The sequence below is a fragment of the Botryllus schlosseri genome, chromosome 12 (genome assembly GCF_051294905.1).
Source record: "Botryllus schlosseri isolate E-star chromosome 12, Bs_hap1, whole genome shotgun sequence".
Classification (NCBI taxonomy): domain Eukaryota; kingdom Metazoa; phylum Chordata; class Ascidiacea; order Stolidobranchia; family Styelidae; genus Botryllus; species Botryllus schlosseri.
The window spans coordinates 15,155,587-15,178,030 of NC_137247.1; the positions used below are offsets into that span (position 1 = coordinate 15,155,587).

At 41.0% G+C, this 22,444-nt stretch overlaps 1 protein-coding gene across 2 annotated transcripts in view; it reads right to left on the reverse strand.

Annotated features, from left to right (window-relative positions):
• LOC145452114 (uncharacterized) overlaps positions 1 to 22,444 on the reverse strand; it is a 52,587-nt gene that overhangs the window by 26,258 nt on the left and 3,885 nt on the right. Inside the window, exons 7-11 of one of the 2 annotated variants that reach the window (XM_080330329.1) lie at positions 22,232 to 22,330; positions 22,038 to 22,169; positions 20,148 to 20,372; positions 18,576 to 18,670; positions 16,980 to 17,929 (exon numbers count right to left, since the gene is read on the reverse strand). In XM_080330329.1, coding sequence (XP_080186455.1) covers positions 18,588 to 18,670; positions 20,148 to 20,372; positions 22,038 to 22,169; positions 22,232 to 22,330 — 539 coding nt within the window. In that variant the 3' untranslated portion in view covers positions 16,980 to 17,929; positions 18,576 to 18,587. Of the gene's footprint in view, positions 1 to 16,979; positions 17,930 to 18,575; positions 18,671 to 20,147; positions 20,373 to 22,037; positions 22,170 to 22,231; positions 22,331 to 22,444 lie in introns of those variants that run through there. The other variant, XM_080330330.1, reaches the window with a different exon arrangement.

The following is a 22,444-nucleotide window of genomic DNA, read 5'->3' on the forward strand; positions in this document are numbered from 1 at the left end:
AATGCATTTGTGGCGTCATAATCGAATCAGCCATGAAAACATCACCACCGTCTGTCACTAAAGAGCGTCGACTGCTGAACTCGGCTCAGTGGTCGTAGCCCGTAACAGGGCCCATTACTTTCTCCAATTCTCTGTAATAGCCCATTCACCAAAGAATTGTTTGAAGCGGGCCCAGAGTGGTTATAATATTCATCTCCATCGTGGAACTAAAACCGCAATCATACAGTGGATGGTGCGGGGATTGGATCATTGGGTTTCGCGACGTGAGTGGAACGGCGCTAGTACAAATGATCTTCAAGGGCCATAACTATCGCACCCTAAACCCACAATTGGGGGAGCTCGGAGGGGCTCACAATTACTTCATTGGTTGTTTCTTGGAGAAAATTCATTCAACTTGGATCTGCGGAGTCCTATACTTGTTAGAATTGAACCAAATTTGGTGTGCAGCGTTTTTTAGGGTAACCTGATAATTTAATCAGTGAATGGCTGAAATCCAAAAAAAGTTTATTTTTGATCAGCCCTGACCTATTGGCCAGGTCTTAAAATCAGTTCTGCGCTCCTACCCAAAATATAGCATATCTTTCGCGAGTGAAAAAAGCTTCCTGGCAGAAATCGTTTTCAGAGCTGACACAAAGGTCCTGGACGCTCCAGTTTGTCGAAAGGGTGAAAACCCCACATGTTTGTGTTGAGGCTTTTGCCTTATGTCTCGGAAATAAGGTCCAAAACGATCAAGGAGAGTACGGTAAGTACATAGAGCTCACTACCTTATGATACTTAATTTGCTCCAACTTCTGTTATTTTCGATTTCCCATTTTCTGTCTCGCGAGTATATGAGACAGTGTTGGAATGACTCGAATCAGACTCGAGTCACCTTTTTCATATGACTTGACTTGACTCGAGTCACTTTGTCAAAATGACTTGACTTGACTTGACTCGGCGTATCAGAAATGCGAGTTGACTCGTGACTCGGAGCAAAATTTACGAATCAATTTCAAGTCATCAAGTAATGGGGGTCGATAAAAATCGAGGTAACTTGCATATGTTCGTATTGTTCGCGAAACGCTGGTGTAACCCGTGAGAGTGACCAATCATTCAATGATCGTGCGTTTTACTGAGCCTCCGTTGTTCACTCGTAAAATAAATTGACCGCAAACGAAGTGATCGAAGCTTACAGCTTACGTTGTCGTGAACTAGTATAGTAGAGTCATTAATAGCAAAATGTCTATTTCTGTTGTTACCTTAACCAGGCCTCTTGTTTTATCGAAATTAAATTCAAATATATCTATATATATAGTCCATAGCCATTGTCTCAGGATTGATTTGTATCATATCAACTTGTAGATGGGTACTGTATTGCATCTTATCCATTCGTTTCTCTATTCTCTATTTTGGCTTGTAACTATAAACTGAGGCTCCGATAGCCTACCTAAGTGTTGGAGGTTTACCTAGGCTCCTCCTCGCCACCTCATCCGCGTCAGTGGTGTCTTACAAAAGCCTGGAGGTGGGCCGTGCTGTAAGTCGGCAGTTACGGAAAATGTGAATAATATCGGCCTGGTGTAAATGACCATAGTAGTCGACAAACACCATGAATACCCCCCCAAAAAAATAAAAAATAAACTGAGGCTATGCAATTACTTACGTAGTTTAGCGATACAGCGCCTTCTAGCACGTATACATTTAACTTTATATTCGTTCATCGGCTCAAATTCAATGAACACTCAATCTGTATTTCAGACAGCTAGCATATAATTTAATGACGTAATCATGCATCATACTTCGAAAAGGCAACTTGACTTGAATTGTGACTTGACTTGACTTGACTCGACTTGACTCGAGTCACCTCCAAAAATCGAGTGACTTGACTTGACTCGAGTCACCTTCGAAAATCGATTGACTTGACTTGACTCGAGTCAAAATGTGCAATGACTCGAAATCACTCGTGGCTAGAAGGTATACTATATAGTGACTTGATCCCAACACTGATATGAGAAGAGCGAATAAACTGACGATACTGTGTGTTCTGCTCTTTAGCTCAATTTAACTTGTGAATTCGTCACAGAGAGAGAGAGAGAGTCTTTATTTTTCATCAAACCAAAATACATAACACTCGGCAGTGGTGGTGGTACAGAAAATATGCATGCACAGTATGGTGTCCGGACAATACCGAGAAAACCATTACCGAGAATGCCATTACCGAGAATGGACACCACCGAGAATGGACATTACCGAGAATGGACACCACAGAGAATGGACATTACCGAGAATGGACACCACCGAGAATGGACGTTACCGAGAATGCAATATATGCAATACAGGCATGTTATGCATATGCACAGGTCGTGTGAGTGCACCACGGCGTTGCCACATTCGGTATCGATGCTCAGGTACAAATTTCTCGACAACGTCAGTCCCAGTAATCTATATTCTTGACATTGGCCATTCTCGGTAATGTCCATTCTCGGTGGTGTCCATTCTCGGTAATGACCATTCTCGGTAATGTCCGTTCTCGGTAATGTCCATTCTCGGTAATGGTATTCTCGGTAATGTCCATTCTCGGTAATGGTTTTCTCGGTATTGGTATAGAACCGCACAGTATTCGGTATTAGATAGGAATGATCGATAAGACCGTGAGGGTCATCTAGTCTGATCACACCAGCATCAAACAGGTACACTTGACTCTAAACAGTCTGGCTGTAAAAAAAGTTACAGTAGTTAAAAAAATAAAATAGAAGAAAAATTAAACGATGGTAGCAAATGATCAATGAAGCAATGTCTGGGCGAGGTAGGGCAACAGTGTTAGTGTAACGATAAGAGGTGATCAAGTAGGGCTTTTTTGAATCTATCATAAGGCAATTCACGGATATGTGGTGGTAATGCATTCCAAATGATAGGTCCCGAGTAGTCGATAGATCTCTTAGTTAGGTTGCTATTGGGTGGGGGTAAGTAGATATTTCCCTTTGACGAGGATCTCGTGTTTGATCTCACAGTTTGATAATACGTTAAAGCAGACTTTTAGACTATCACCAAAATTTGACTTTTGTGGCATCTCGCGACCCGAGCCTCACCCATGAAAAAAAAAATTATGTGAATATTACAGTCGTGAATTTACGGACATGTTGAACGCGCACACCACAATCCTACCCAAAACAGCTCTACAAAATATGTCTGACACGCGCGATTTCAAATCAGGGCGAATCAAACTCCTCTGCGTGAGCAGTTGTACTATATACTGTCTACTCAGATTGCAAAAATGGAACTATTCCGTGCTTCCAACGGAGCATATCCATATCGAAAGGTTTGGCTATCCAGCATTTGGTCATTTTTTGGGCCAAGGTTTTGTCGCTGCTATTATGTTTTCGCACCGCATTTCATCAGCGGTTTGCTGGCCAAAACTTTACGTGTTCATGTGTCCCGACGCAGAAGGGATTGGCGTCGAGATGAAGGAGTCTCACAGGCCTGAACTCGCTCGTTGCACATCGCGATACACTAGTTCATCCCAATGGTCTTCGACCATGTGTTGCAATCAGTCGGACAAATCTTATCATGAAGTCCCATGATAGAGCCATAATGTTTGCGAGTCTCGCGTATTGGCTACAGTACCTAACACAGTGACCTTGGATATGTAAAAACCATCGCAGGATTTTTCGCAATATATTCAACAAATATTACATAAATATTAACAGATAGCTCTAGCACAGTGTCGACCCAAAATTATACTTTTTGCAGTCCATACTTTAATGACCCTTGAAGGGGTAAAAATTTAACTTGCAAATGTGAGTCTCATTGAATAGTATATTCAATGTATATCAACAATCGTATCACAAAATATGGCGTCACCTGCATGAACTTTCGAATGATAGAGCGTTCAAGGTACTATTTTAAGGTGATACACGAACTCCTTTGTTGACAGAGTTTGGGTGGGTGTATTTGAAAAGCTCGCCCTCAACTCACCCACTTAAGCTTGATGCTTTCAAGTCGAAATACAAGCAATTACTACTAAATAAATACAGTCCATCCTCAAGATTACCGGACCACGACTGACCTATATCGATCTCGCTTCCCATGACATGCCGCCCTATTTCTTGTCGCTTCCTTTTTCTATACCATCTTCTTTACTTTCATTCAGTGTGCATGCCTCCTCTTTACATCGCCTAGGCCAAGGTGGGTGTCCGATTCCATAGACAACTCCTAGTCGCTTCGACATCTTCCTTTCTTTTCATTGTTTCGCATTTTTTGTGGTGTATTGAACTGATAAAATTGCTAATAAACCAATGATGATGATGATGATGATGATGACCAATCAAAGGCCATTAATTCTTCCATCGACAAACATCTGTTAGATAATCCGATTTGTGCGAATAATTATCGAGACCGACAGAGGGTTCACACTTCCATTTGCGTGCCTTGAAGTCGACTTTTATCAAAATACATCGACCCAAACTCTGTCAACAAAAGGAGTTCGTGTACCACCTGAAAATAGTACATTGAACGCTCTCTCAATCGAAATTTCATGCTGGTGACGTCATATTTTGTGATACGATTGTTGATATACAAGAATGTTCTTTCCAGTTCTCTACTAGTTGCTGACGATTACCCCTGACGAGTGTCAGCCGAAATATTCGGGTTGATTTCAATATGAATATACTATTCAATTGTATATTGAAGTTCTGTACCTCCAAGAAGCTCTTCAAATGTGAGTCTGTAATGATGGTCCCTCGTGTGACAGCCCAGCCATTAGGGGTGTATGTGATGATTGTTATAGTAACTAATGTGATGGCACTAGTATTTCTAGGGCCGCCAAGTGTCTAGCTCCGACTAGGTGAAATGGACACTTGGTGGACCCACGACAATGCATGCCCCTTCTTATCTAAACTTGCTGCCGTGTGGACGCGGAAATAAAGCTGTCTAAAAACTATTGTGAATCTCTTTACATCGACTATATTAGGAGGTCTTCCACACCTCGTGCCTCGCGCTGATGATTGTTAAGCGAAAGAAAGCAGAAAGCCAATTTTACGTCATTTTTTCAGCCTGTCGCAGGCTCAGACAGGCAGATAAGGCCTACTGTCACAACATCAGCTTCCAAACCAGGATTTTGGTTACCTGATGATAATGTTATGTTGCGCCAATATATATAAATGGAAGACCTTGGTAGCTTTCACACCATATTTAACGTCCAATTGCGAATGAATATAACTTTATTATAGTTACACGAGCTTTTGGAGCGCTGCTTCTTCATCAGGTGTTAAAGCGAAAGTAACGTAATAAAATAACGTAAAAAAAGCAATGATAGTGCGAAAATATTAATTCACTACAGCTTGTGAGAGCTACGATTAGAGGTGCGTCGTAAGTTAAACAAGTTTTTACAATTGCTTCGCAACTACAAAAGATACACTTCCCTTGAATTTCCTATCATGTTTATTTGAATTATTCCACGTCAGAAAAATTAACCATTATTATTCACAATTTTCATGCGCACCCATCTGGATTTTGATTCACACCACCTTCGTCATTCGCACTGCATTTTTTTCGTTCGCACAAGTGCGATCCGTCACACAGGTCTCGTGTTCTTAGTTGGCAAATCTAGTGTTCTTTCACGAAACTCGAGATGTAACACTGGTCATAGCTACGTTGTGAAGACTATGCCATTACATTGTTGACCGGCGAAATCGATTTGAGTACAACGACAAAGTATAAGCCAACACGCTGCTGATAGGCTCAATGTATGTTTCATGTGCTCAAGTTTCAAGTTCAAGATCATTGGAGTAAGTGTTTGAGATCGACAACAGTCGGATACTGTTCCACCGTTCAGGTTCCTTCGTCGCTTGCTAAACGCACTGTGAGGTAAACCGGAAGTTCAAATGCCGACGCGACGTAGATTATGTCAAGCTGGGCTGCGGAGTCGGTAAATTTTACCACCGATTCCGACTCCACACATTTTCAATAGACCGACTCCTAAGTCTTTAAACATACTGACTCCGACTCTTTTCTTGAGAGAACGTCAACTCCGACGGTGTTACCAATTTACTTTGAAAATTATATGCCACAGAGACGGTTAAATGACTATCATATAACAATTAAACATATGCAAATATAGGATTATAACGATTACATGCAAAATTGTTTCATTGTGGCACTGCTCGAATTACTCACTATGCAATTAACATGAAAGAATGCCTTTCTAAATATCCTTCCGTTTTTCATATTAGATAAAACAATCAAAGCGTAGCATAGCGTGCTGTGTCATGGGCGCGCGTTCTTCTAGGTCTGCGGCTCGGTAAGTCATAGTAGACACGTCAGCATTACTATTTTATTAAAACAACTAAAACAGGACGATGTTCGTCCGACGGAGACTAAAAGACGACTGCCCGTGGGATGGTGACTAAAGGCTACTGGTACCTCCGACGGTGACTCAATGCGATTGCACACCGGAGTGATAGAATAGAGAGATAGAATGTACGTTCCACATTCTATAGTGCAGTACAGTGCTTTTCAACCTTTTTGAGCTCCGTTCGCACATTTTTTGAAAAATAAATTTCATTCGCACAAACTAACCCAAATTGTTATACAAAAAGAAGATTAAAATACAACACTTATTTGTTCAGATGTGCGACAAATTGGCTATTTAAACTATCAAGTGTCTCATTAAAAAGGCTACTATTTTCGCTCGTTTTGATTTCAACTATTTCACTAAAACCTTTCTCGGCCAAACAAGTTGTAGGGTTTTGTACAAGAACGTCTACTAGTTCTTCGATGGTCCGGTCTTAAAATCTGTTCCGCACTCCTATCCAAAATACGACGTATTTTTCACGGGTGACAAATGCTACCTGGAAGAAATCGATTTTGAGAGCTGACAAAAAGGTCTACGAGGCTCCAGTATGCCGAAAGATTGAAAAAACCAACTTATTTGTGTTGAGGCTTTTGCCCTATGTGTTGGAAAATAATATCCAAACGATCAAGGAGAGAATAGGCACATTAGAGCTCGCTACCTTACGTTGTTCCAACTTTTTATTTTCGATTTCTCATTTTCTGTCACGCGAGTATGTGGAAAGAGAAAATAAACTTACGATACTGTGTGTTCTATACACTTTGGCTCAATCCAACTTGAGAATTCATAACAGTTTAATAACGTTAAAGCAGCTTTTTAGACTACCACCAAAATCTGAGTTTTTGTTGCATATCGCGACCCGACGAGCCTCACCTATGAAAACGAATTCATTTTTAATATTACAGTAGTATGCTACGATTTTACGGACATGTATGACATTTAGAACGCAAACACCACATTTCTATCCAACACAGCTCTACAGTACGCGATTTCAAATTAGGGTGAATTATATTCATCTGTGTGTCGTTGTTGTATTACTGTCTACTCAGATTGGAATAACGGGACTATTCCGTGCCGACAACGGAGCATATCCATAGCGATTGGTTTGACCATCCAGCATCGGTCATTTTTAGGCCAAGGTTTTGTCGACGCTTATGTTTTGGCACCGCATTTTATCAGCGGTTTGTTTGCCAAAACTTTACGTCTTCACGCGACCCGACGCAGAAGGGGTTGGCCTCAAAATGAATGAGTCTCATAGACCTGAACTCGCTCGTTGCACATCCCTAGTCCCTACACTAGTTCATCCCAACGGTCCTCGACCATATTTTTAAGAAAAACCAGCCGGACAGATCTTGTCATGAATTCTCATTATAAAGCCACATTTTCTGCGTGTCTCGCTTATTATCTACAGTACCCAACACCGTGACCTTATATTTGTAATATCTATGGCATGATTTTTTGCAATAAATTCAACAAATATTACATACATATTACCAGATAACTCTGGCACCGTGTCGACCCAAAATTATACCTTTGCGGTCCATACTTTAATAAACCTTGAAGGGGTAAAAATTTGCGTTACAGTAACTTGACTACTATCCTCGTGCCTCGCACTAATCGAACAGTTATTACGAAAGTATGATGATTGTTTGGCGAAAGAAAGCAGAAAGTCAATTTAACGACATCTTTCCAGCCTGTCGCAGGCTCAGACGGGCTGATATACTGTATCTCTGCCACTATAAAAGCTTTCAAACCAGGCTTTTGGTTACGTAGTAATTATAGGGCGAAAAAATTAATTTGCTACGGCTTGTGAGAGCTAGTAACTAGTAGAAGTAGTGGTGCGTCGTAAGTTAAACAACTTTTTACAATTGCGTCGCAACAACAAAAGTTACACTGCCCTTAAATTTCCTATCAGGTTTATTTGAATTATTTCAGGTCAGAAAAATTAACAATTATTATTCACGATTTTCATTCGCACTCATCTGGTATCTTCATTCGCACCATTCGCACTCATCCGGGATTTTCATTCGCACCGTTCGCACCACCTTCGTCATTCGCACTGCAATTTTTTTCATTCGCACTAGTGCGAACCGTCACACAGGTTGAAAAGCACTGGTGCAGTACAACAACATCAGGTAGGCTACCTGCCAATCAGCGAAGGGTAACAGTAATCAATGGGGGAAATCGAGTAATCAATGAGCGGTGCGCTACAGTAGCTCTTGTGTATGGGTCAGCAACTGATACAGAGATGTAACTAACTACTAATTTTCTCATTACACGCTGTACTGATTACAAGTACACTACACACACTCTCACTACTAATAGACATTGGTCATAAACGAAATTCAGGAAGTAGTCAAATAGCATATGTCTAGTCTACATGCACTTAGCCAAGTATTCAAGAAATAGGTCTTGCAGTTTTTTTAAATCATTTGTTCGACCCAAGCAGCTAAGCTACACTACAAATATTTTTGATTTTGTCAAGTGGGAAGCAGCGTTTGGTTATTTTTACATCAATTTAAAAAAACATGGCGATATATTTACTCTGTCACAGTATCATGTTATAATTCCGAAAGTTGCATTAATTTATGACTGCATCGCGAAGATGCGTATTGCGTCTTTCTTCCTCCATGCAACTGAGTTGTAATTCGCAAATAGTGTCCAATTTCATCTATATCAGGGGTGGCCAACCTTTTCGGCCAAAGGGCTACATGAGATTTACCAACCTTTGCGCGGGCAACTTGAATGTTGATAACGATTTTTTAGTCGTCCGATTGAAGAGAACCGTATTAGGTAACATTGAAAACAAGACTTACATTACTAAGCTTTAAAACTGATAACAATTATGTCATGAAAACTCCGTGTGCATCTGTACAGTGTGCAGTAGGGTTGTTCAAAAAAAACTTTTTTTTCCAAATCTCACTCGCCTACTGACTAAATCGTCAGGTTGTCCAAGAAAACGATGCACACCAAATTTGACTCAATTCCAAGCAGTCAAGGCCGTGCAATCTTGAATTGAAATTTTTAATTTATCAAAAAAAATTAAAAAAAAAAAATTCTCAAATTTTTCTGTCAACCCCATGAAATTGTTGAGCTGTCTTCAAAGACGATGCAAAACAAATTTGAGTCAATACCGACTAGTAGAAGCGAAGCTATTTGAGTTTTTCGTTGATAATCCCCGGATCAAGGATAATCCGACAAATATCAACGAAAAACGCGAATAAGCGCGAAATTCTTCTAAAGGTAATGAATGAATTCGATCAATAAATATTACTTGCATATATTGGGGGTTGACTCTGCGTAGCAACGGGCTCATTTGGCAAGGACAGGATTATTCGGCGTTTAGGCATAGCAATATCCAGGGCCGTAACAGCACTTCGTCAGGCCCCCCCCAAAACTTTGGTCTTGGGCCCCCCATAGGATTATAGACCGAACTTCTGGGGGGCTTCGCCCCCCAGACCCCCCTCCGGCGATACCCTGTTTACCGCTATTCATCATATCCTTTGGGAGTTTGTTTAGTGAATCAGCTTTTTTCGCCGAAGCGCGAAAAATTTCCAGAATTCATCATTTCATCGGTCAGTATGATCAGGAATTGCATATATTGTTATCAATTTTTATGTTCTCTCTGCTCACGTAATCAGATTTGCCGGTAGAGCTGAGTGAGGTGTGTTTAGAAAGGTAGGACCACTCAATAATAATTAAACATCTTCGGGCGTATACCCGTTGGCAGGAACGAAACAGCACCTCGTCAGGCCCCCAAAAACGTGGGTCTTGGGCTCCCATGGGGTGATAAAACGACCCCCCCATCACGTTGTTCGCGTTTGTCACGAAATTATCTGTACTGTATTGTGAGCCAGCGCAAAGCGCGAAAATTTTCGATAATTTATGATAAAATCGGTCAATCAGATCGGCGATTGCATACATATTATGCTATCAATTTATTGTCCTCTCTACTCACGTAATTAGATTTACCGGTAGAGCTGAGTGAAGTGTCTTGAAAACGGGAGGGCCCGTAAATAAACATCTTCGGGCGGGCGGACCCGTTGATATGACTTCGTTACATGATGTTATTTCGTGACTTCCAGTCTGCTATATCAAAAAATATAGAATCGCCCAAACGTAGGCTTCTAAACTAAGAGACGCACACGATTTCAAATTGGTATTTCTTCACTGGCATAAAATTTTTCCCAGCGGGATGGCATTTGTCTTGTGAGGTTCAGATTGCAAAGACAGGAACATTCGGCGCCAGTCATTTAGGCGCCTATGGACAATTAAACCTATATGTATTTTGTAGAGCCTATATAACGAAGTCTTCGGTCTGCATAAGGGCATAGACCTTTTCGGCCAAGCTTTTCTCGCTGCCGATCGTTCTGACACACTTCTTGGAGTTGCATGTTATATGGCCTAAAACTTGATTGTATGTCTTGTGGGTCGTGGCGCGGTAATGGCCCAATACCCAATAATATAGATAAATGGCTACTTGAATTCGCGCGCAGCGCGAAAAAAAATTTGAAAAAATTGCATAAATTTTCAAAAAATACTCTTAGATTTATGCTAATTCAAGAAATAATTTGGGGCCTCCTTCGAGCTCGGGCCCCACCCAATTGGGGGGTTTGGGGTGCGGCAGTTACGGTGCTGGCAATATCGACGGTTTCGGTGAACACTGAACATGCCTCTATGATTTTGTGCAAATGTTTCATCCATCGCCGACGATCTCACTTCGAGCGCACAAGCGAAGTCGCATGTTGGACGACACGTTATCTCCTAATTGCAAATATAGTTGGACTCAATTCTGTGAATTACCCGCATTTATAATTTCAAGAAGGGGGCTCCAATACTAAATGCAAGAAATCGAGTGACAATAAATCATGCGAAGTGCCAAGAATAATTTTAAGTCAAATAAATCTGTTACGAAATATTCTACTTTATGGTCATGTACGAAGATCTGTAATAAACGTGGCGGGCCCCTCGTTACGCCAATGCGTCGAAACCACTGAGCTATATAAACAATGCTGCATTACATTGATGCTGATAAAATTTGCAGTGGCGGCTCGTGACAATATCGGGTGGTGGGGCAAGGGCTGCAAGCGACTTTTTATCAAGATGACGTCACAATGGCGTTTTCCAACGTAAACAAGTAACTTAATGATGGTACGGTAACATGAATTTCCCGGCAACAGTGATTTTAACGTATGTGCCACGAGAGGTCCGCTGGTGAGCTGTGACTTGAAGTGTGGTAACTGCGTAAACGGCGTACGGAACAAAGATTCAACACGGCTCATGTTCGCATTAGACCTGACTAATTATCTGCAGAAATGGAAATGACTATAACTCGAGAGATAGCGTAAGCCTAGTTGGAAAGGTCAACGAATTCGGACAGATACGCAATTGTTATCTCATAGATTGGGCCTGTCCTATTGAATCCAAAACATCATTCTAAAGCAGTGGTTCTCAACCTTTTTTGACACGCGCCCCCCTTGGAGATGGTAAAAAAACTCGCGCCCCCCTGACCCCCCTTGCATTTATCGTCATGTCAAAATGAGCACATCATCTAATACAAAGGTGGGCAACGTTTTTGATAATCATGACCGCATTTCGATTGCTTATGTAGCGTAAGGCCGCATTCCAGGGCATAGCCGCAATGAACGATCTGGACGCAAAATTCCTACGGTAAACTGTCCATATCCATTCCCGGTGAACTCCGGACTATTCTACTTTTCACAATGGCCTATTGTACGCACCGAAATCGCGAGTGGCAATATTATGAATAGTTGCCGGGAGGTGCATATTGTCGCGCGGAGCGCGAAAATTTTTCAGGGCCACGAACGAATTGCTATTTCTTGCCAATTCCCATTCCGGCTCGGATTAAGAAAGGCGCTACTGCATTAAAATAGAAAAATGAAGTCTTGTTGAATTGCGCGGAGGGCGAAGAAAATTTCAAGATTAATTAAAATCTCTCGAAAATGCGGGAGTGAATTCGTAATTGCAATTTGCATGTCTACGGCCGCCAACACATACTAATTGAATTAGGCGTCGACGGCCGCTCAAATTCCCTTCTACGGCTGCAGGCTGCCCACTGCCCACCCCTGATCTAATAGTATACATAAGGTATATCTTACGCAAATTTTGAATCTGCATTCCAGTTTTTTACATTGCTGACAAATTTCTTCAAATTTGTTTGAAAATAACAAAAAACATTGAACAAGACATCCAATTAATTTCAATGTAGGTCACCCTGAGACTAATCCTGATGCTGCTAGTGAGTACAGAGAGCAAGGCGTCGTTCTGTCCTGCCAGGCTAAATTTGATCAGTTTTCGAAATGAATTAATTGTGTTGATTTATAGCCTAATTGAGGGCGAAACCGGGTAACCTATGTTGCATCTAAGTCTGTCTTAGGCAGTGCAGTTCGTAAGCTACTAACAAGAGCTGCCCAGCGCGACAAGCTTTAGGCTACTGTCAAAGCTATGAAGCCATGAATGACTTACACGTGGGAATTGCTCTCTATATCTCCAAAGAATTTCAAAAATTTGCTTAAATGAAGTTGAAATCAGACTATACTCAGTTGAGCGCTGTTGCTAGAGTTTGTGTTTTGCAAGCTTTCTTTAATATGGAATAAATTTCATCTTCATTAATCGTCTTCTCATAATGGATGTGAAACACGTGTTCAGACACGTACAATTCATACTGACTTTGTCAATTTCTCGCGCCCCCCCTATACTGACTTCGTCAATTTTTCGCGCCCCCCCTGAGAGCGTCCCGCGCCCCCCAAGGGGGGCGCACCCCCCAGGTTGAGAACCCCTGTTCTAAAGAAATAAGAATAGCAGCCTCGGAAATTTGGTCTCGGTAGTCGGTACAGCATAAGAGATTTTGGTCTTGAAACTGGAGACTGTAACATGACACATACGTTTTTATTACTGTCTTATAGGTCTGCTGCGAAATCGCCTTTGGAAAATATATTACCGAATAAATACGTGGATGAAAGCCTTAAACTTGGTACACTGTTACATGACATTATCGAGAAGTGGCCTCATGGCCCTTTTCGGTATGGTACACTGTCAAAATTAATGCGAACAGACCAACACCGAATTTTGCGTAAATTTTACTATCAAGTGATCAGCTGTTAGCCGCCATCGAAAACGAAATACGGTACCTATCGCGCTTGACAGGGGGTTGTAAGCAAATGGCTTGAAGGCCACAATTTCACGGTGAAATTGACATTGGAGAATATAATATCAAAGTAAATATTTGAATGCAAACTGAGAATGATATCATCATCTCAGTTAACGTTACCGCAGATACACCGGCTTTTGCGTGAAATCCGCAATGTGTTGTAGGCTAAAGTGTCAGATCGGAGCACATCTTTACCATACTCGACCTTGATAACGAAATTACTGCCCTAATCATTGAGTGTCAACCTTGAGACTTGGCACAGCGTTCGATACTAAAATCAAGACATACCTTACCAAAGCTTATGACGGATCTAGGTAAGGAGCATCGTTAAAATCAATAGAGACCAATACCGACTTTGCGTATAATCTGTTAGCGATAAATGACGAGTCAGCTCTCACTCGAATTAGGAAACGAAATTACCACTAACACAGTTCAGTGACAAACTTAAAACTTGGTACAGCGTTCGATACTAACATTAAGACTTACCGTGCCAAATGTCATAACCGATCTCAGTATTGAACACCGTCAAAACCAATGGATACCAATACCGGCTTTTGAGTAAAATCTGTTTGCGATACATGACGGATCAGCACACACTCGACTTCAGAAACGGAATTACTACCCTAAACTTTAAGTAGAAACCCTGAAACTTGGGGCAGTGTTAAATACCACCATCACGACATGACATAACAAGTTTCAAGAGTTTTCATGATGTGAAACCCCATTAAAATCGACCTATACCAGCAAAGGTCGAATAAACGCATATGACGGTAACAGAGTTCAGCTATAGATACGATTGTTACATCACACCTTAAGGGCACAGAGCTATCGTGCCCCGGTTGCTCGGTAATTTATGAATAGGATAGGGTTGCCATACGTCCGGAATTTCCCGGACATGTCCGGAATTTCACTGTTCAAACTGCGTCCGGGAGGAATTTCTAAAATATGCCGAAATGTCCGGAATTTTGAAGGCTTGAAGTAAGCTCGTAGTTTTTTCGTAAATCAACATAATGACATTATTTTTGGGAAGATTTATGCTAAATGAAGTTTTTCTTCGCGTTGCGCGCGATTTACTATCACGTATTTTGTTTTTAATACGGGGACTACCACCTTCGCAAAGTCTGCAATAAAAAATAAACAAAAATAACCTTCATTTACTGAAATGAGCCTAATTGAAAGCACAATTTTAGGAGAACGGTTTATTCCTAGAGACGGTTAAAGCTGTTTAAATGCAATATTAAAAGATTGTGGTTCTAAATCTGTGGGTCGTTTGCCTTTATTCTGGGGTTCGCGAAGATGTTGAACGTAACCAGCTTCCAAAATAGTAATGAGCTCGTCAAATTTTGGTCTGGGCCACGGAACATTTTCAAATTGGAGATGCAGTCCCAATGACCAGATACATATAGAAAGCCCCCCAAAAGTTGCATCGATTAGCCCAGGGGTTCTCAACCTGAGGTGCGCGCCCCCCTTGGGGGGCGCGGGAGGCTCTCAGGGGGGCGCGAGAAATTGACAAAGTCAGTATAAATTGTAGGCCTACGTGTCTAAACATGTGTTTCACATCCATTATGAGAAGACGATTAATGAAGATGAAATTTATTCCATATTCAAGAAAGCTTGCAACTCTAGCAACCGCGCTCAACGGAATATAGTCTGATTTCAACTTCATTTGAGCAAATTTTTGAAATTCTTTGGAGATATAGAGAGCAATTCCCACGTGTAAGTCATTCATTGCTTCATAGCTTTGACAGTAGCCTAAAGCTTGTCGCGCTGGGCAGCTGTTGTTAGTAGCTTGCGAACTGCACTGCCTAAGATAGACTTAGATGCAACATAGGTTGCCGGGTTTCGCCCTCAATTAGGCTATAAATCAACACAATTTAATTAATTTCCAAAACTGATCAAATTTAGCCTGGCAGGACAGAACGACGCCTTGCTCTCTGTACTCACTACCAGCATCAGGATTAGTCAAAGGGTGACCTACCTTGAAATTAATTAATGGATGTCTTGTTCAGTGTTTTTTTGTTATTTTCAAACAAGTTTGGAGAAATTTGTCAGCAATGTAAAAGACTCAGCAACTGGAATGCAGATTCAAAATTGGCGTAAGATATACCTTATGTATACTATTAGATCAGGGGTGGGCAGCCGGCGGCCGTAGAAGGGAATTTGAGCGGCCGTCGACGCTTAATTCAATTACTATGTGTTCGCGGCCGTAGACTGCAAATTGCAATTACGAATTCACTCCCGCATTTTCGAGAGATTTTAATTAATCTTTAAATTTTCTTCGCCCTCCGCGCAATTCAACAAGAATTCATTTTTCGATTTTAATGCAGTAGCGCCATTCTTAATCTGAGCCGGAATGGGAATTGGCAAGAAATAACAATTCGTTCGCGGCCCTGAAAAATTTTGCGCTCCGCGCGACAATATGCATCTCCCGGCAACTATTCATAACATTGCCACTCGCTATTTCGGTGCGCACAATAGGCCATTGTGAAAAGTAGAATAGTCCGGAGTTCACCGGGAATGGATATGGACAGTTTACCATAGGAATTTTGCGTCCAGATCGTTCATTGCAGCTATGCCCTGGAATGCGGCCTTTTGCTACATAAGCAATCGAAATGCGGCCATGATTATCAAAAACGTTGCCCACCTCTGTATTAGATGATGTGCTCTTTTTGACATGACGATAAATGCAAGGGGGGTCAGGGGGGCGCGATTTTTTTGACCATCTCCAAGGGGGGCGCGTGTCAAAAAAGGTTGAGAACTACTGAATTAGCCTATGATCGGGTTACCATACGTCCTCTTTTAAGAGAATTTGTCCTCTTTTTTGACTTTTTTGAAAGTGTCCTCGGAGGACGGCTAAATGTCCTCTTTTTTGAAATATTTGGTTGAATGTACGTGGAAATTGAACTGAGATATAGTATATCAGCGGCCAAGTAACAGTCCAACGGGATTTTCGGGACTTGAGCCAGAAAAATGACCTTTTTTTTAGTCAACCAATGGAAAAAGCTCAGAGAAATCCGGTAATTTGGAATCCGAGCCGGAAAGATGACCTTTTTTTAGTCAATCGATCACAAAGTCGGGAAAATTTACATTTTTTCAGCATTTCACTCCAGTATTGTAAGTTTGAAAATTTTGAAAAAGTGTTATCTTTTCAGATTTCCAAAATATGGTAACCCTAACCTATGGTCGGCCCAAAATCATTGTTTATTTTGGTGGGATGAGGTGAAAAAATGTGGTTTCGGTCCTGGTTACACAACACACAGCCACATACTCCTGAACCGGATCGTGAGTCGTGTCCACCTCCGGTCGAAACGCAAAGCTTTACTAGTGTGACGTTATATTGAGAGACAATGTGCTCATACCTCATTTTGAAATCCACTAGTGGGCGCTAAAGAGTGTCCGGAATTTGAGTCAGAGAAATATGGTAACCCTAGAATAGGAGAGAGTAAATCACCGTTTCTTTATTGTGCGCGGCTTTGAGAGAATAGACAGTGAAAGCTTGTTATGAGCGCTACCGGGGCAAGCCCCGGCTAGGCATTCGCAAAGCGAAAACACAGAAGAGAATTCGATTTTGCAGAGACTTCGCTATATATGGGCATTTACAAGCGAAAGGACAAGAAGTATACGATTTTCGCTGTGATTTCGGTTTATATAGATAGGTGTGCGTCTATAAATGGTGAAGAATTGTTATTGAACAGAATTTTAGGTGGGGCAATGCCCCAGTTGCCCTATAGGACGAGCCGCCACTGAATTTGCACATACCATTCTGTAGTTTTATAGATAAACTTATTGCTTAAATAGTACTATTATCACTTAGGAACATGTTCATAATAATCAAAAAACGATACACTTTTATCGCCGACATAGAAAAACATCAACATATGAAATTTTGCTGTATGATGAGCCTTCATGGATACGGTAATTGAAAAGTAAGAGCAATAGAATTTGATACCGACACACATGAGAAAGAAATCAAGGAAAATCAACAATATTGCTTCCACGAAACATATATACCGTTAATACATTTGAAGAAATACCCGACGTTAACAAACCCGCGCACTGAAACTCAAATAGACCGAAAAAACACCGCAAAATTCGATACCAGAAAAAGGCTTCAAAACTTTAAATCAAGTCGTTTGATGATTAAACGTACGACAATAAGGAACACAAATCACTATCGCACGGAACTATCACCAAATTCTCTATTTTGTGAAATGGGAGCCAGACACTCGCCGAAATCATTGAAAAAGCGGTCGTAGCACAGATCTCGATTTTACCCAGCTGAAACATCTATCTTGGTACGGTCAACAGTCATATCCGTCGACAGCGGCGGATTGGACGGTACGGGTGAACATAGCAGTGGCGGAGGTAGGCCTGGCTTGCCCGGACGAAACGGCTTTCAACAAATATTCCCGCCCGCCATTAGTCATCCACACCTGAGGAAATGCGGAGTAAACGTTGCAGGGCGATAAACAGCCAATAAACTATCGATAAGCTTGATATCAAATCTTGGAGCTGTATAAAGCTATCCAAGTATGAAGTACTATTCCTTAGAAGTGGATCGTATCCATTACCTAAGACAGTGTGAAGGTTTCGAAAGGATTCGACTTTTTTTCACATCAGTGTCTCTTAAATGCGCGGGAAACAAAATGCAGCAGAAATACAGTTAGCTTTAAGTCATCCAACATTTCAATAAAACTGTATCATACTGATATCACCAGGACAACATTACACATCCATAAGGTAGTTGATATGAATTTATGAGAGCATATCATTTTTGAAAAATAATAAGGGGTGCCACTTGACAAAGCGAAATGGCACCACAAGACATACCAAGTCATAAGACATAGGCAATGGTCCATCGAGCCCCGGTTTCCGATTGTTCAGCCCAATAAAACTATCACGTGTGTAATGCCAATTTATATATACAGCTACCCTCACTTTTTTGATGTCATGATGCACGGGGCAGGGAAATTTATACCGAAATATATTATTATGTCACATCGTCGCAAAACCAATATCAAGATCAAATCCGAGTAGGCCGTTCGGCGCTATCTAGATTCTAGAAACCACACTACATACCTGTTCGAACTCTTATGGCAAAATTTCCGCGCCTTTCTTTCGGGAGAGTCCAGTTTCTTCGAGCGTCAACTCACAAATCTGCATGTCGTCTTTTCCTGAAGATAGAGATATCGCCGGTAATTCCCGTTGATATACTATACACTGGAAAGAAGGGGTTGCACTGGACGAGATAAAGATTTATACCCATTACGAGTTCATTTGATATGCAAACTAAATGTGGTGATTAATTTCGAATGACTTTTGATAATGAATTCATGACGGTCCAATTGTTATCATAGTGTGGCATATTACATCCAGAGCCTTCTAATTAGTGCTGGCAATTCAAAAAATAGGTCGCGCATCAACTTAACAGATTTAAACAATCCATTTCTAGTACCGAACTTCGTAATCACAAGAAACTCTACCTCCATATTGTTAAAGCGGCACTGCGTAGTAAATTTGATGTGGTCTCAAATTGAAGCAGATATCGAAAAAGTTTTTTGGGCCGCAGCCATTTTCTTCCACTCCAGCTGCCGCGGTTATGTGTCATCGTTACTTAACCTGTTGTGAAATTCCTGGCGCGATATCTTCCCTGTCGCACTTGCTCGACGTGATTAGGCAGTCATGCAGCTCTCTAATCACAGCTTGAAAATCACAACTGTATGAATAGCTTTGCATCAATATATAACTATAATGGCATCTCAGTATCAGTCAACTGACAAATATTGCAGACAACCTTCAGACACAAATCCTCCTGACTGAACATCGTCCATTGAGCGTCGGTACCGTCCGCCTACTTACCGTAACTAAACCGCTGTGGTGGGTAAGACATAATTCCTTCATAATATCGGCTGACAACTATCCAAAATTCATTCTTTGCGGGACTGTCGTGTTGAGCAAGTGCGACGATGAAGATTTTCAGAAATTTTGCAACAAGTGAAGCAACGATGACGCGCAGCCGCGGCAGCTGGACTGGAACGGCCCATACCCAAAATTCATTTGATTGCAGCTCCATTACGGTGGCTTTGTGAAGAAAATGGCTGCTACCGAAAAAAAAAAATTTCGATCTGTTTTTCAATTTGAGACCGCATCATTTTTAGAGCGCAGCGCCCCTTTAATTATTTCACGAAAACCTTTTTGACTGACTCTTATTAGCAGTGAATGTAAGAAATACAGTGAATCACATTTGAAAATGTAGGCAAGCAACAACACAGAATTAGTGAAATATTCCAAGTGTATCGTCACTCTTTGCGGTTACAGAGAATCGGTGAAAGCCAGGACATTTGATTATATACTATCGAACTCAGGGTGAGTAAGAAAGTAGCAATACCAGTTCAACATGCATACACAGGAAATACAAATTTACAGCATTTTTACCAAGTGAGCTCCTTCAGCAGTCATGAATCATTCCAGCAGTACCCTTTCCTTTGGAGCAGTAGTTGGTGTAATGAAATCATTGGACAGGCCAATAAATATCAACTGGACAGGTTGATAAATAGCAACCAGCTGATACCGGTATTTGTACAGTGACAGACATCTGCTCGACACATAACCCATTTGATTAACCCGGCCTAATTGGTTAAATCAACTTACCGGCAACAAGGAAGAGAGGAGCCTTGTCTGGGTGCAGTTCCATCTGCCTAGCTACATAGTCACCGTCGAAATGTGCACACCACCAACCACGTTTCACAAGGGATGCGTCGACGTTCTGATCCCCGGGCCGGATGAATGGGATTCGGAAGTATCTCTGAGCGCGGTTGACCTGGGCCGGATTCTCCACGGTGGCACGATCTTGAGTCATAGCTGTCGATTCGGTATCTCGATGTAAAAAAAAAAAACTAGATTTATCCAAATGCTTAATGATGTTGAAAAGAAGGCTTGGGATAGCTTTGCAGATGTGGTGATTGGGTTCCTGGTTATGATAACTATGCCGAACTCGTTGCCAATTTGTTAAAGTCGTATGAAAACATGGGGTGCAGAATGTCTATTAAACTACATATGCTTGATGCTCACTTGGACGAGTTCAAAGATAATATGGGAGCTTATTCAGAAGAACAAGGGGAGCGATTGCATCAAGACATAAAAGATTTTGAGATGAGACACCAAGGGTAATATGATGAAAGCATGATGGGAGATCCTTTCTGGGCCTTGATGCGGGAAAGTAGAGATGTAGAGTATAGAAGAAAATCCAGCAAAACATCCCATTTTTAGTAATTTTATACTCGAACTGTTTTAGCCTGAAATATTTATTTAGTTTTGCATTTAACGATGGTATTGATTCGGATACAATTGAGACATTTACGTGCAAATTTCCATGTACCAAAAGCCTGTGCTTTGTGATTTGATTTTAATAACAAAAGTTCTTCCGGTAATTTGTTGCCTATAATTATGCAAAGTCAGAATTAACCATATGCCAGACAGAAAAATAGCTAAAAGTTGGTTCTAATTTGCTTTGCGAAAAAGCAATCAATAGCCTACGACTAACGCGTCAGGATATTTAGTAAATACATTTATAGAATATAACTCCTTGGTCGATGCCAAGCGATTAAAAATGGACTTACAGCGATCAAAGACAGTTTGGTAAATATCCATTTACTATTGGGCTAATCAGTATAACCATGCACAATATTGCACATACTAGTTAATTAAAAAAAATATTCTCCTAACCACAAAATCAATGTTTGGAATGAGCTATATTGATTTTTGGAAGTTTCCAGGTGACACAGATCAGGAAATATCAATTATAACGTGGAAACAAAAATCGTGTTACAGGATGAAATCCAGCAAAATATCCCACTTTTAACTTAGTTTATACTCGAACTGTTTTAGCCTGAAATATTTATTTAGTTTTGCATTTAACATTGATTCGGATACAGTTAATACAGTTATGTGCAAATTGCCATGTGCCATGTACCAGCGATCAAAAACAGTTTGATAAATGTCAATTTTCTATAGGATAACTCACAACTACAATAACACTGAACACGTTCTCTGACTGGTACCTTTTACGCTTGCTATTCATAACGGTATGAATGGATAGGAATGCTAATATTAGAAAGATAACACGCTAGAAATAAACCTAATACATTAACAAGTCGCGATCGCTTGAATATAGTTTGTAGGTGCATTATGTGGCAGCTACACTGTTTGATACATGCAGCACAACACCACTCACGTACATGGAAATGATCAGCACTACCATCTCGAGTGACAAAGACCGATTGTTGCGGCAGCAAATTTGAAATCATTTTATGTATCAGTGACTTTGTGGCTGAATTCAATGTCACTTTACCGTTATGACATCATAATTGGTGATACTTGTATACTCGGTTCAATACTAGACTTCTAATCTAATCACTTAGGCACTCGATTTTCCAAGTCCTGCTTGCCATACTTTTGCAAACGAAACGTATTCTATTTTCGTCTTGATAGGAATATACTGAATGCGGCCTGTGGTGAGAAACGACGGGTAACGCACCTCACCTTCTTGCAGGAATTGCTGCGGCGCCCGCTGTTCCTTGGCGCCCTTTCTGGCTGCGTTTCTCGCCTTCCAATTGTTATAAACTTTCAACCGACGATGAAACACTTCTTTGCAAGCTTCCAGCAATACGATATCTGAGTTGGAAAACAATTGTGTCACAGAGGCGCCGTCACCGATACGAGCTGTGGCTACCTACCAGTTGAGGAGTTTATGGTGTCCCGTAATTTCGCGAAGTTCCAAACGGATAAATTCCATTCCACTGGATCAATTTCTGTGTTGGGAAATAATCGTAAACCTGTGCCCAGTATTGGAATCAAGACATATCACATTTTGGAAGTACGAGGCATGATTCAAGTTATTGCATTTTGCAAAACGATTGAAGTACAGATCAAGTCACTATTAATTCTGA